Below are 16,111 nucleotides of genomic sequence, written 5' to 3'. Positions count from 1 at the left end.
GCATGTGTCAGAGCCGGACATCCTGTCTCATCATCGTGCCCTCAGATGGCCCTCAGCTGTCACCAAAGGGGAGGCAGAGCTGGTGCACAGGAAACAGAAGCACCTGCCCAGCCCAGGCTAAGGGCACATCTGTCATCCGAGGCACCTGAATTCCAATCTCTGGGCTCTGAGTTCAAGCAAGAACCCTCCTGGGTGTTTTGCTCCAGCCTAGATTCCAGAGCTTCTCACCCAGGAGGGACAAGGAAGGAGCCACAATGAGTCTCACTCATTTGTTCAATCAAAATGTACTGATTACCTTCTTGGTAATGACTTTGGACCAAGGTATACACAGAGATCCACATGTAGCCCAGCGGAGTCTATACCAGGAGATGAGGCTTCTGGCCACACAATAACTCCTCATCATTTGTATGGTCACTGCTATTTGTGAAATTTTTAATTATCATTAATTATCATTAATATCCAAACAGCGCTGAAAGGCACTTTAAAGACTCTTCTGTTACTAATCAATTATGTGATTAGTCATTACTAGTACTACTGATTATTATTAATACTTAATGTCATGAATCATAAAAGCAGCCAAAGATTTTATTGATTGATATTAACTGCTAATAACTAATTAGTAAACTAATTCATAACCCAAAAAACTTTGCACTACTCATAAAACTGGTCTCAAAAGCATTCTGTGGTGGTTGGCAGGTCACTTCCTTGGTTCCTTTAAAATGAGAGGGTCTGTTTGAATGGAAGTCAGGGGTTCTCAGCTTTATAGGACACCATCCCCTTTATAGGAAGTCACAGATTTGAAATTTTGATGCCAGCTATGAAGCCCAGAAAATGTAAATACTCCCATAATTTTGTACATAATTCAGGGGGGTTATCAACCCCTTGAACTTCACAGTGGGTGGGGAGAGGGGTCAGGTTAAAACTTGTCTGGTCCAAGTCTAAAATGCTTTGGGCTGCTGTCACTTTAGACTGTTCTTGGCTTGGGAAAATAAAATAAAACTCCTCAGTCTCACCTTCTGTTTTTAGTCAATTCCGTTCTTAACAGCCTGCCCTAAGTAGATTCAAGTTTTTCTTTTTTGACAACAGATGCAAATCAACGAAAATAAAACAGGTGTTGTTATCAACTTGACTTTTTGATTTTTCTCCCAAATTTATCTTCTCCATAAAATTCTTCCAGCAGCCGATTTTCCACCAGTGCCTAGCACGTACTCAATAACCAGCAGATGTTTACTGAATATTCACATGAATGAATGAGTGAATGAATAAATGAACATTCCAAAAGGTTTGCCCTCTCCCCAGAAATAATTATATGTTCACATGTGCATTACCCAAATGCATTAAGTTTTTACGCCTCTAAGATTTTGGTGGAGAAAGGACTACCTCTGAACTTTGGGGAACCACAGATTTAAGATGCCTGAGAATATTCTACTTGAGTTGGAGTCTTGTTAATCAATCAAGGTGTATTCAACAATTAATACTTCCTTCAAGGGAGAATAATGAAATCATTCTCCTATAGGGCTATTGGCTCACAGTAGGAAAAATAAATTATGAGCCACACAGAAATGTAATAGAAAAATTGAGAGTCACGTAAAAGTTTGAAAACTAGTGACTGCTATTTATAATAGCAAAAAAAAAAAAAGGGGGGGGGGGAATTATCATCATCCAGGCATAGGCACTGCGCTAGGAGGCACTTTATACACATGCTCTCATTTCTTCCTCTTCTCGTCCATTTCACAGAGAAGGGAATCAGATCCAAGAGGTTAAAGCATTTCTCAAGGTCACATAGCTTTTAATTTCAAATGCGGGACTTGGACCCACGTGTTGGTTTTTTTTTTTTTTTTTTTTTTCACTTCTTTCTTTATGCAGCCCTGTCTCAGGCAATACAGTACAGGACAATACAATAGGAAGCTTGAGATAAGGCATAAAAAGAGCTTTGTAAACTGTAAAATGCAACTGAAATTCGAGTTACTGCTATCAAGTTATTATATATTATAAAAGAAATTATGTTCTATGGAAAAACAGGACACTAAATAGAACGCCTACACGGATGTGAACTGGTAAAAATGGATGTTCGACAAGGATCGAAAATCAGTTCAGAGTGCTGCAAATAGCTTACCATTCATGGGGTTTATCTTTGTTCTGGTAAGTTATTAAAGTGCATACTTTTTAGAAAGTAGAATTACAGGGTGAAGAGAAGTTTCCATGGGATGGTCTACATCTCTGGGGCTTTTAAAAATGTATTTAAAAAAAAATAAAATCAGCTGTTGGATTCTGTGCCAACACAAACATTACCTAGCCACCCACTGTTCAATCAACACATTCAGAAAAGAAACAAGATGACAGACAGCATGCACTGAAAATGTTGTTCAGAAAAAATCAAAAACATAACTGTCCCAGGTCTTTACTTTTAGAGTCCCTTGGTATGGGCTGGATGACATCAAATGGTGGGTGGATGGGATTCTGGTGCTCAGATCAGAGAGTTCTACCCTAATGCTGCAGAGCACCCTGGGGACAGGTGGTACATGAAGGGCAGGGAGCCTGGCCATGAATTAGATTCTTTAGGGGGTGATAGAGCACGGGGGTGTTCATCATCAATTTCAGAAGCTTAAGGGATAACAGGGAGTGATACAGGATAGTGCTATTGGGATCTGGGAATGATGCTCATGGGTCAACTGAGTCCTACCCTGTTCTCAAATGGTGAGCATGGCAGTGAGACCCGGCCTGTTAAGCTCCCTGCTATCGTGGGCAGGCAAGAACTGCTGCAAAGCCAGCCTGCCAGCAGACAGACTCTGCCTCGTCAGTTCTCCCCTTGCTGCTGAATCACTGTTCCAACCTCTGGACCCAATTAGTCTGGCTCTGGACAGCCACTCAAATCAATAAGAGTCACTGGCCGTGCATCTAGAAGTAGAGTTGCCCCAACTATTAAAGGGACAATATCAGGTGATAATGACAAAGCTGAAAACACCCTTGGCTGTGCCTTTCTCTTTTGTGCAAAGTCACCGACACCATCAAGTTCATCACCATTTACTGAGAGTCAGTCTCTGTTTCTCTAGCACTGGTCAACAGCTGTCGCCGAGACCATCCCCGTCCCCAAGAGGAAGGGACACAAAACACCAAGGTGGTACATGCTATTGGGTGCCAAATTCCTGGCTAACAGAACCTCAATTTTCTGCATCTTTCTTGTCCTTTAAGGAAGGCAGGCCTTAGCCTGAGAAGGCAAACCATGATTGGTCTAAGCCAATCAAAGTGGTCCCAATCCTCCTGCCAAGACTGATTCAGTCTTGGGGATGTGGGCCTGCTTCTGGCCAATGAAAACTGAAATGAATTCTATTAAGGGGCTACTTTTTAATACGAGGGAAGAAACAGGCCCTCTCTGGCATCTGGATGTCATCTACTTGTAATAGCAGGAACCCCGCAGCTGTTTTGCAGCTATGAGGGGCACTACCTTAGAAGGACAAGCCAGGAAGCTGAGCTGGCAGAGTGGAAGACATAAAGAACCTGGGTCCTTAAAAACCACAAAGAAGTGATGGATTAGTCAACCTTGAAACAACTGACCCTACTTCCAGATGTCTTGTAATATAAGATAATATAGGTTACTATTGGGGCTTCCCTGGTGGCGCAGTGGTTGAGGGTCCGCCTGCCGATGCGGGGGACGCAGGTTCGTGCCCCGGTCCGGGAGGATCCCGCGTGCCACGGAGGGGCTGGGCCCGAGGGCCGTGGCCGCTGGGCCTGCGTGTCCGGGGCCCGTGCTCCGCGGTGGGAGAGGCCACAGCGGTGAGAGATCCGCGTACCGCAGGGAAAAAAAAAAAAAAAAAACATATATATATATATATATATATATATAGGTTACTATTATTTATACCACTTTTAGTTGGATGTCCTGATACATGCAGTTGAAACCATACTAACTGATACGGCTAGTAGCCCCCACCTCCTTATTCTCAAAAGTCTCATTTCTGCAAACCTCTATCCTTACAGCAGATATGTGTTTGGATTGACAAGCCCACTTCTTAAACTGCAAATATCCAGAGGTTAAGCCTATTAGCCACTCTCTCCTTAGTATGAACTACTTTAATCAGGTTTTCTTCCTCTCAGGACCAGGCTGTGATCAATCACAGGGTTGGAGATGAGAGAGAGACAACAGTGGGCAGTGGGAGAGAAGCATGAGGACACACAATACCTGGAATTGGCATGAAAAGAAACACCAGAAGGCTCTTCATGGGCTCTGCCTCCCCTCTGTCTCTAAGTTTCTGGTGGGTACGATAGCCCTAATGCCTCCTAGAAATCATTTTTTTCCTACCAAGCACGCTAGAGTATGTGTCATTCCTAAAATCAAGGCACCATTTAGGTCTGGACTTAGAAGAAAATAGTAATACTCGTTCCAAATATAAAACCAAATGAGCTTTCCAGTTGGCGCCTCTTAGTTGTGAAGCAGAAAGGGTGACCAGATAGGACTTTTTTCCACCAGAGGCCAAGCCCAGCGACAAGGCAGTATCACTCTGCTGCTGCTAATGCTGACGGTCCATGAAGGTGGTGACCTCAGGCCTCATTTCCAGCTTCTCTCCTGAAGGCTGTGAGTGCGGGTCTCTGATCTGCCTCGCGATCCCAGCCCCAGCCACTGCGAAGGAGCCACTCTGTGCTCTGCACATAGTCACAGGGCTGGTAATTTCCAAGAAAAGCATCTGATGCTTATCTTAGGCCGGAAGATGCCAAATTTTTATTACTACTATTATTGATATCGACCTTACGGCCACCATTACTTAGGGAGCAGTGAGGCTCTGAGCAAAGAAAAGATGTCAGCTGTCCTCCCAGCCCCAGTGGGTCTGCTGGCACAACCGGGCAGAGACAGGTTCCCAGCTAATGCAGGCATGGCTGCTGGGTCCCAGGACACCCAGGGATCCTCCAAGACTCACAGTGCACTTGCATCTATGGCTGTTCCATAGCTACTGACTGATGCTTCAGAAAACTAAGGTTTCCAGGTGGCTGCCCAATGCCACTCGGCAACCCCGCTCCCGAGTCCCGGTCAGCTCCCTTTTCCACTGCACCCAGCAATATTCCAAACCTTCATTTCCCCGCTCAAGCCTCCATGCCACCTCCTACCCCCTCTTTCTCAGCAGATGGTCTTACCTCCTACTTCAGAGAAAAAATAGAGGCTATCAGGCTGGTACAACTCAGCTGTCCACTTTCCCCACCTTCCCCCTCTGCCCCACTCACTCATCTGTACCCAGCCTTACTACCTTCCTCTAGCCTCAAGCAAAGGCTGCCAAAGCCTAACGTTTCCACCTGTGTCCTTGGAGCCCAATCCCTCCAGGCCCCTCCTGAACCAGATCTATCAGTTACTTCTCTCTCCTCAATCTCCAAGCCTCCGGCTCCGCTGCCCCTTCCCCATCAGCTACAGCCTGCCCCAGGTCCCCGCCGCTAATCCTGTGCTCTGCTCTAACCACTATGCCACCCTCCCCCACCATCCATGGCTAAACATGAAAAGAGTAGCCTACATTAACCGTCTCTGCTCCCTGAGGCCTCGATTCTCTTCCACCCCACTCACCCCACTCTCCCTGCTCTTCCCAAGAACTCTAAGTCGCCAAATCCAAAATACTCTTTCCAGAGCTTCACAAATTTATATTGCATTTGACAACATGCCGTAATTCTGACAGATTATATTTTCCAAAATGGCTGCAACAATACCTCCCCCTCTAATGCTCTTCTGGAACCGTGCCACTCCCCCATCAGGAGGCAGAGTCTATTTCCCTGCCTCTTAAACCAAGGGGGACTTTGTGACTCTTGCTCTTACCAATAAAGTAAGGAAGAAGTAACCTGCGTGACTGCCACGGCTAGGTCATAAAACTATGATGTGCTTTCAGCCTTATTCTCTTGGGACACTCCCTCTTAGAACCCAGCCACCATGCTGTGAGGAAGCCCAACCAGCCTTGGAGAGGCCTTGGTGCGGGTCTAAGGCCCTGACCCACAGCCCCGGCTGAGCTCCCAGCCAACAGCCAGAACCAACTTGCCAGTCGTGTGAGCGGGTCCTCCTGTTGCAGTTAAGCCACCCCAGCTGGCGCCAAATAAAACAGAGATGAGTCTCCCTGCCACACCCTGCCCAGGTTGCAGAGTCATGAGCAAAATACACGACTGGTGTTTTAAGCCACTGCGTTTTCAGGTGGTTCATCACGCAGACTAGTGGTTGTATCAGTCGGGATGCTAGATAACTGACAGTGCTCTCTTCTCTACATTGTTCTCATTGGACGTAGCTGCTCAGTCCTGGCTCTCCTCTAATCCCTCTGACCATGCCTTCTTAGTTCCCTCCGGAACTCATCCTCCTGGGCATGATGCTCCTCACAGCTCTTTCTTTGCCCCCTCCTTTTATTTTTACTCTATATAGCTTTTCTAAGCCATCTCAGCTACTGCCCCAGATTCAGCTCCCATGAGTCTCCTTGCTGATAAATCCAGAATCTGTATTTCCAGCCTGAAGTGCAGACCGACAGAGATCCTGATCTAAAACTGCTGACGGCAATGTCTTACAGAACATAGTTGCTCCGTCACCCACTCCACTTGCTCTGACATCCATCCCACCCCCTTAATCTCATAAGAAACTACATACCCCAGGCTCCCTTGCCAACCGGCTTCCAGCTAGGTTTGGTGGAATACAGGCGAGTGGGCGGGGGGAACAGGAGGAGGTGAAACACCCACTGCCTCAAACAGCATCTGTGGCTCCAACCCCAGGTGACAGGCCCGAGGTCTGTGATCCACTCCCCTCAGGTGGCCCCAGCACCTGGGCTCCGGGGAACCACCTCTCCTCCTTGTCCCTCCACCTGGAGGGTGGCAGTGGCTTCCCGCTATTGGTGACTATCTCACCATTCCACTTGGCTTCTCAGCAATTCCATGCCCTGTGAACCCCATGTTCTGTTTTAAATTCCCTCTGAAATACCTAGAGCAAGTTCTTTTTTCCCCCAACTGAATCCCGACTGATACACATCGTTAAAGGCACCTAAATTTAATCATTTAAGCCAGAAACTTACAATTTGTTTTCATTTTCATTCATACCAGTATTTCCCCCCATCCCACGTAAAGCTGGTCACAAAGTCCTGATGATTCCACCCTGTGAATCCATGCCTCTCCTCCACCCCCATTACACTGCCTGGGTTCGCATCATCTTTTCTCTCTCAGACCAAGGCTGCAGCCCCTCAATTAGTCTCCCTGGCTACAGTCTTTCTGCCTTCCAATACATCCTCCAGACTGTCAACAGACTTTTATTTCTAAGGCACATCTGATCACGACATTCCCCTGATTAAAATTCTTAAATGGTTCCCCACTGACTACAGAAGAAAATCAGATCTGCTCGGTTCCACAGTAAATACGTACTTACTATGTATACCATTCTGCGCCTGAGCCTGGAATACGAGGCCCTTCATGTTCTGTCCTGCCTACCTTCCCAGCCTCATTTGCACCCACGCCCAGCTCGTTCCATCTGAACCAGCTGAAGCTCTCCAAGCACACCCTGCTCCCCTAAGACTCAGGGCCTTCACACAGGCTGGGTCATCCTTCCCCTGCCCGGCTGTCTCGCGGGTGCCTTGGTGAAGCCCCCCTGATGCCCCCAACATTCCAGGCACAGGGCTCCACAGCACTCTGCAAACACCCCTTTGACGGAGCTCATAGTCAAGGGCTGTTTTGTGTACAAGCCTGTCTGCCCCACTAAATGGGGAGCTCCCCTGAAGATGAAGATGCAGGTCACTCACTCTTGTGTCCTATGTAGGTGTTAAGTTTAGTCAAAGTGAGCTGGAAGAATAAACTGAGTGTCCAAAGTGAGGAAAGGGAGCCAAGAAAAGGGAAAGAGAAAAGGAAGGAGAGGGACAAGCTGGCAGGGTAGGCAGACTGCTGACCTCCACTGGGGGTGCTGGCTACCGCCCCAACCCTGGTCGCTCACCCTTCTTCCTTGCTCCAGGCATGGAGCTAGAAAAGTCCAGAGGCACAGTCCCCACTACAGCTGTCCCAGGGCCATTTTAGGGCAGACACGTTTTGTTCATTCAAAGCAAAGTATCAGGGGAGCAAATGTGCAATCTGCATAAATATTTCTATGTGATCTGCCTGTCATTTCCACATCCCTTGACTGACCACATGCTCCCTTTTGTTATAATTTAACAAATTAGGAAGTAACTTTTTCTACCCCCAAGGAAGTCACCTGTGGGTCGTCTCATTTCTACAATATCCCCCTGAGGTCTCCTTGGCCCCAGCAGCTGCCCACCGTGTTCTGAGACCACCCACAGACAGTTCCCAGGAATGAATCAAAAATCAAGCAACCCTGCCATGGGTCCCCTGGTCACAGCGCTGTCATGACACCTCCTTTGTGGTCTCAAGCTCTCCTCTTTCACTCTGCTGCTCAAAGGGCCACACTCCAAACTATAGGCCTTGAACCGGTTTCACTGGGACTGCCTGGATCCCAGGGAAATGTAGAACGAGTATGAAGGAAGGGGAAGGTGGGAGGCTCTCACCTCCATCAGAAGAATGTCCTTTGAGCTCTGAGCCTGCACCTTTGGGTGCTGGACCTTCACGGCCACCGTCCGCCCATCATGCAGCACCGCCTTGTGGACCTGGGCCAGGGAGGCAGCTCCCAGAGGGGTGTCATCAAAGCTCATGAACAAATCATGAATCTGTCAAGAGTGGAGAGAGAACAGAGCAATTAAGATGACGCAATTCAGTGAGAGGGGCCAGGAGGATGGGCCAGGGCCAGCACTGCCCAGTGCCCCCAAGACAGACTTTCTCCTCTATCAGTTGCTTTGCCTGGGCCCTTTAGTGCCATGGAAATTCACACCAGCCACCAGTGCAGGGAGTGAGACAGAAAACACACGTGGAGGGTGGGTCTCATACCTGTGCAGGGGTACCCTGAGCACCTCCATTTAAAGCCAAAAGAGTGCCATCTCGAGTGTTCAGAACCGTGCGTCATCCACCTATTTAATTACTCACCATTGTGTCTCCGAGGCTCTCACATATGGATATGATCAAAAGTTAACAGAACCTGGGCCCAGGGCAGCCCAAGCCCGGGGATCAGATGGAAGATGTTCCAACCCCGCCAATCCGGAAAGCTTAAGGAAGCCCAGGCTAGAGGCTCCAAACCCAACAGCTACCACTTGTCGCTGCCTGAGCCTCAACATGGGTCCCCAAGTCCACTCCTGACCCAGCCACCGGGCAGAGATCTCTGCACACCAGAGCCCTGCTTTCGGTCTTCAGGTGTGATGCCACCCCAAGTACCTTGGGCAGATCCCTGCCCCTTCTGCCTCACTTTCTCTATGAAATGGAACATATACCCCTTACTCTTCCATCTTCTCTTCCCTTCTTCCTCCCCTCCTTCCCTCTTAGAAATGCCATTTCTCCTGAAGGAAAGGTCTGTCTGACTTGAGTGGTCAGATAGATGGTCCAGATATGAATATTCTACCAGATGGGAAGAAGGGCCCCAAAAGCCTTTTGCAAAATTGTCCAGGTCTGAAATTCTCATCCCCTCCATTTCTTGAATTCCCTGTATAGCCTCACAATTCTGGAAAGGCCAGACATTCACTCACACTCACACACACACACACACACACACACACGCACGCACGCAAATGTGCATATGTATGCCACATGCCTCTGCTCCTTCTCACACCACCCAGGCTCTCATGCTGAGGTCCACTCAGTCCGTGCCCCTGCTGCCTCTCTTCGTCCCCCTTCGGCAGCAGCCACTCCATCCTACCCCTCAGCCCCTCTCCTCTCCTTGGACTTCAGAGGTCACACGACCCACGGCCACCACCCCATCCCTTTGTTTGCTAGGCTGCACCGTCACTTTGCTAATCTCATCTCATAAATCACTCCCTCCAGTCCTGTCATCATTTTGGAAGCTTTCACTAACTCCATGCCATTTATCAACATCCTGCGGGGGCCAAAGGTCCAGGCAACACGGGAGGGGCCTACCCTTTTCCGTCACGGGATATGGGTACAGATTGGCCTCCCGTCCCCCTTCTTCCTTATTGGGTATTTATTTGTACCCCTCCTATTGCCCCCTTCCCCAACTTGCCTTTTTCCCTCCCTCGTGAGTTCTGGGCTCCCTAAGGGCCAGATTCTTCCCACATCATCCGCCTGAATCACCCTGGGTCTCTCCACACAAGAACGCTTTATCCTGGACCTGGGCTTAGACTAAGAACGAAAGGGCCGTCAGCCCTATAGCGCGTTAGAACATCAGCTCCAAATAGGCAGCAATTTTTTTCTGTTTTGTTTGCTGCTGACTTCCCTACAGTTAGAACAGGACTGGAACTAGTCAGTGCTAAACAAATATTGTTGAAGGACTGAACCCACTATTCTTTCTATCGGAGAGGGATTGTATCAACTCTTTCCTCCTTCTGAAATGGCTGGACCATCCTACTCCCACACTGCTACTATTCCAAAGGCCTCACACATAAAAGCACATGTCACGAGTGGGATTTACCTAGGTGGACTCCACCTGTTACTCCAGAGTGGGGTGAGACCCTGGCCTGATCATTCAGAACCCCAGGTACCTCAGGCCACACTGATTACATCAGAGATTGACCCAAGTGGTCCAATCAGACTCAATTGTTTTACTTTTGCTTAAACTGTAGAAGTGCTTCTCCTTCTTTCTGCTCAACTTGAAGCTGAAAATTGAACTTGAAGCCTGGAGCTACCAGGGGTCACACAGTAGCAACAAAGAGGAAAGCAGAGTCAAGAGAGCGAGTGAATCCTGGTCACAATGGCTGAGCCCCTGGTCTAGCCATGCCTGGATGCCCACCCTAGAATATCTTTTTTTTGCTGAAGGTAGTTTGAGTTGTTTTCTGTCACACACAACTGAAGGGGCTCTGACTGACACAGTGTGTTCTCAGGCCCCAGCAGGGATAGATGAAAGAAACCTGGGCATGGTGCCCGGTACCCCCAAGAGGCCAGTACATGAGAGTTCCATTTCCTCCCCACCCTCTTGCTGGGACTGGGATCCAGGAACCGAAGGGAGGTGGAACTTCAGCAACATTCCTGTCCGTAACATAATGAGATCAACACCACTTCCTTGGAAAGCCTCTGGTAATTCCTGAAGGAGCACCAAGGAGAATGTTTTCTAGAGAAAAGCTGTGAACTCAGACCCTCACCTCCGGCAGCTAGGATGGGCAAGGGGACCTGAGGGTCATCTGACCCCACTCCCACCCCAAGTCTCCGCCTGGCTCCCTGGGAACACTTGCTCGTTCTCTGAGAAGGACAACCAGTCTTCAAATCAGAGTCATTGCAGGGACGCTGCAGAGTCACTGCAACTGAAGAGTGACGTGGCATCACTAGGGCTGTGTGGCAGGAACAGCTGCCAGGAGCGCTGCAGGGGGCGGGGAGGCGGGGGGAGGAACGCGTCAAGGCAAGCATGTCCCAATCTTCAGGGTAAGAGGAAGACTGGTCCCCCATATCCCCAGGGAATGGGGAGGGGGGCCTCCCACAGTTCCCTGCTCCCACCAGGGGTCGGGGGGGGTCCCAAGATACCACCAAAGCCCAGGTGCCCATTCAGCACCCCGAACGAGGCCCAGCTGTGAGGACTTGCCCAAATCCTCAATTTGACCAGTGGAAGCAGAGGCATGGCAAGTGAGGATGCACTACCCGCTCGGCGCAGGGAACCTGCTGGGCAGATACCCCGCCCACCCCACCCCATCCATGCACTCCCACCACCTCCGGGGTGCCCCTGCAGCCACCCTCTTCCCCTTTATCAGTAAGCACGTCAGACACCCACACCCTCCTGTGCTCACACACACTCACACACAACACACACACACAATTATTGATTGCTAGTGAATGTTCCTAGCCGGCTTATAAAAAACCGTAATTAAAGATTGGGGCTACAGGCTGTAATTAAATATGAATAAAGTATCTCTAAATGGAACCTTGATTCAAAGTGTTCGCTGGAAGTACTTTATGCTGATAGAGAGTAAGGAAAAATAGACCCTGTCCCGAAAGCAGAATTTTACCCCTCGTGCAGCTGAAACAAACGTCACCCCCCTCCAATCAGGCCTCATCCCCCAGACCTTTAGCAGAAAACCATTAGCAGAAACAACCTGCAGCATTTGCAGCAATTAGATTCAAGCAGGGCCCTCAGCTGCCTCCAGTCACCCGCAGAAACCTCTCTCCCCTTCTAAGGCTTTCTTTCCCCTGTTCTTTTTTTTCTCCCTCTGGGTCTGGCGGCAATATCAATTAACTAAAACAACTACATTTTAAAATGACGTTATGTGCTTTTTAATTACTGTCAGCCCATGATTCAAATATATCAATGTCCCTGCCTGGAAAAGGAAAAATAATCAGGGAAAAAGTTTCTCTAGCTTTGTATGGTCTGGGGGGTGTGTGTGTGCGCGCGCGCGCGCGTGTGTGTGTGTGTGTGTGTGTGTGTAAGGGGTGGGGAGAAGGGCAAGAAGAAATTTGTCACCTCCTAGGGGCTTAGCTCACCAGGGGCTCAGGTTAAGACTTCAGCACGTCTATATGACATGATGGATGTTAACTAAATTTATTGCAGTAATCATTTCACAATATATGTAAGTCAAACCATCACGCTGTACAGCTTAAACTAATACAGTGATGGATGTCAATTATATCTCAATAAAACAGGAAGAAAAAGAAATGTCAGCAGACTGCCTTCAGCTGGGGTCCAAGAATCAAGAGACCACGTGACCTGATGCCCTAGTACTGGGCAAAGTGAGAGACCCTCCAGAAAATCAACCAGGAGGATTCCCATAAAGCCAGGTTACCGGGCAATGTTTCCAAAATGCCACGTTAAGCCGCCAGGCACTGGCCAGGTCCTCATTCAGCCCAAAATAAGGAGGCCGGAAGTCAGGACCTTCTAGAGAAGCCTCAACATGACCCCTGGGGGGAGTTTCACTTGGGTCTCTTAGCCAGCCCCACCAGAGCCTGCAGCCCAGGCAGCCCCAGCCTCATGGGGACTGGCCCATCAGTCACAAGATGGGGGATGTCCCAGATTTTCCAAGATGGTCCAATTTCAAATACTCTATCCTGTTGTCCCCATACTCATTCACATCAGACATATTCTGGATTCAGAAACGACATCACCAAAAGATAATGCTAAGAAATCCAGCACACCCTGAACTGGCCAGCTCCAGATGTAGACAGAAGCAAATCCAGGCCTTGATGCCAAGGCCAGGCAGTTCTCACTTAGGAGCCAGGAAGACTGCCCAGGGCACCTAAGCAGGTTACCATGGCATCAGCAGCAAACAACATCTGGCTCTCAAGGTCTTGAGATGGCCCAGCCCACACCTGGCTGGGTGCCAGCAGCCATCCACTGCTGCCTGATGGGGGGAAGGACAAGTCCCCGTGCTAATGAAGTGGCTGGAGTGAACCATACCCACCCCAGCCTGAGGCAGACAATAGAGCTCTAGCTTGCTAGGACTCTGCCAAAACACTGATGTCTGATGTCTGCCTTGGGCAGAAAATCCATCCCTCCTCTCAGCACCAGGAACCCCAACATCTCACAGTCACCCTATCAGCTGATACCCCATTTTGCTGCAATTCCTGCCCCTCAAGTAGGGGCTGGACTTAATGACCCACTCCTAGCAAACAGCACATGGAGGAAGTGACGGTGTCCAATTCCCAAGACTGTCACCAAGATGTCCTCCTTGCTTTCTCTCTTGGAATGCTTGCTCAGGAGGAAACAAGCTGCCATGTCACAAGGACACTCAAGCAACCTGTGGAGAGGTCCACGTGGTAAGGAACCCAGGCCTCCTGCCGACAGTGGGCCATCTTGGAAGCAGCTCCTCCCTCCCCACTCAGGCCTTCAGATGACTCTACCCCAGCTACCATCTTGACTGGAACCTCACAAAGAGACTGAGCCAAAGCTATCCAGTAAAGCCACTCCCAAATTCCTGACCCGCAGAAACTGTAAGATATCAAATGTCTGTTGTTTTAAGGCACTAAGTTTTGGGGTAATTTGTTATGCAGCAATAGCTGATTAATGTACCCCAAGCACACCCTGCCAGACATCACAAATCCATCACAGCCTTCGTTCCTGCTGGGCCCAGATGATGCCTCAAAATCTCTCTCAACCCAGGGTTCCACGCAGCCACTACCAACCGACAAAAGTTAACATATGAAATGAAACCAACTTGCCACTTCTTAGCCTAAGCCAATGAATACTTACTGCAGGCCCATCAAATGACAAACACCATACTAGGAACATGGGCCAACAAAACAGGCAGTCCCTAGCCATGAGGAGACCTTGGTGCAGCCGAATGTCCTACTAGAAAAAGGCAACAGCCTCTGAAAAACACACCTGCATTTTAGCAGTACCTGCTGGAGAGAGTGTCCCCTGCCCAGTACTGCTTAACCCAACCCTGAAAGGACCTTCAGGCAAGGTAAGAAGAGGGGACCCCCAATATCGCCATGTAGACCCTGGGGGGTCAGGGGAGGGGACAAGGCATCCAGGTGTCTCTCCGTCTCCCCACTCAATAGCTGCCCTGCCTCAAGGTGGGTGCAGCCCCATCTCCAGCTTCCCACTCAGAACAATTTATTATAATAAAAATCGTAATGACGATAATAGCTCAAGGACACCTAGAACCTGTTTTCCATGGAATCTGTGTTATTTCTGGGGTTCTGAAAGATGAAAGTGTTGGTTCTGCAGAGCCATTAGCTATTGCTACTGCCAAGCTAGGCCAACAGCAGAACCTGAGGCCCTTCTCAACAAGGGTCCTCCCCAGAAATTACAAAACAGCATTCCTGTCTACGTTCTTGCAAGGAGGCTGGCACGATGCTAAACTCTTACCAATCTGCTGAAGAGCCTCCAGGTACAGGACAATCATCTACCTGGCTCTGCCGAGGGTGTCACAGGTCAGACCAAGCTTCTTTCCTCCTGCAGGATGGTAACAAGTAGCTGACAGAAGGAGAAGCAAGAAGCCAGGAGCAGCCCACCCTAGGATGGCCATGGGCACGCTCCCTGGGAATGCCCACCTGCTGGTCAGGACAGTCGGATCTGAGAGGCAGCAAGGCATAGTGATTCCAATGCCAGCTCTGGGTCAAACTGCCCCTACTCAAGTTCTGGCTCCAAGTGCATCAGCTTCGGCAGTGACATAATCCCTCTGTACCTCAGCTTCCTCATCTGTAAAATGGGAATTTGGGTACCTACCTCATAGAGTTGTATGAAACAACATACATAAAGGGTCTAGAATAGAGCCTACAGAAGACCCCCAATAATTGTAGCAGGAGTAGTGGGTGCCCCATCTGATGCCTCCATGAGGAGGACACAGTGGTCTAATGAAAAGAGCACTGGACAAGGAGGCTCTCAGGTCTGTTCTGTCAGTGAGTAAAAGCCACCACCCTCTTTCACCCAAAGACTCCTAACTGGTCTGCCCACTCATGTTCCTTTCTGTGCCAAGCCCTCTTCCCCATACAGCTAAGGTGAGTTTTCCAAACATAAACTGATCACGTCACTTCTTGCTTCAACTACTTCACCAACTTCCCAGGGCCAAAATCTTTAGCACGACCCACAGGGTCTGACCCTGCCTACGTGTCCTGCCCCTTCTCCTCCCTCTGCCCTCCCCAAGCTCCATCTGCCCTGAAGAGATGGCCTCTTTTGACCACCAGCATATTCCCTCACTGCCCAGGGCCTTTGCACGTGCCATCCCCTCTGCCTAGAAGGAATGAATAGGAATTCTTCATCGAGGGAATTCCTACCCATGCTTCAAATCACAGCTCAACCGTCACCTCCTCAGGGAAGCCTCCCTGTGTACATTCTCAGAGTTCATTGCCTTCCTCAAGAGCAATTACACAACTGCACTTTTGCCTCAATTTATATTTGCTTCATCTCCCTCTTTCCTTCTAGATGATAGACTTCTGTTTTGCTCAGCATTGCATCCAAGGCACCTGGCACACAACTGGTGCCCAGTATGTATTTCCTAGTGAATGAATGATTTCCCCATCCTCTTCCTGGTGAGGGGACTCCAGGCCTTCCAGCTGATCCAGGATAGCTAAAACACCTCCCGAAAGTGGCTACAGTTCCCTCAAGGTGGCTGGGCACTTCGAGAGCTGTGGGTAGAGGGACTCTATGGAAATGTTGTGATAATAATGATTAATAAAAAGCAGATAAACACCCAGTGTGGCCGGCCAGCCC

General features: G+C 49.1%; 1 protein-coding gene across 9 annotated transcripts in view; it reads right to left on the bottom strand.

Annotated features, from left to right (window-relative positions):
- Positions 1–16,111, bottom strand: part of ADCK1 (aarF domain containing kinase 1) — a 133,982-nt gene that overhangs the window by 53,665 nt on the left and 64,206 nt on the right. For 8 of the 9 annotated variants that reach the window (XM_027120183.1, XM_027120184.1, XM_027120188.1 and 5 more), the window contains one exon: positions 8,487–8,645. The exons of the other annotated variant lie outside the window; for it this stretch is intronic. In XM_027120183.1, coding sequence (XP_026975984.1) covers positions 8,487–8,645 — 159 coding nt within the window. The remainder of the gene's footprint in view (positions 1–8,486; positions 8,646–16,111) is intronic. 9 annotated transcript variants of the gene reach the window in all.

The sequence above is a fragment of the Aethalodelphis obliquidens genome, unplaced genomic scaffold (assembly GCF_003676395.1).
Source record: "Aethalodelphis obliquidens isolate GAN/ISIS:26980383/991018 unplaced genomic scaffold, ASM367639v1 scaffold21, whole genome shotgun sequence".
In the NCBI taxonomy this organism is placed as follows: Eukaryota; Metazoa; Chordata; class Mammalia; order Artiodactyla; family Delphinidae; genus Aethalodelphis; species Aethalodelphis obliquidens.
This window is presented reverse-complemented; position numbering and strand designations above follow the sequence as displayed.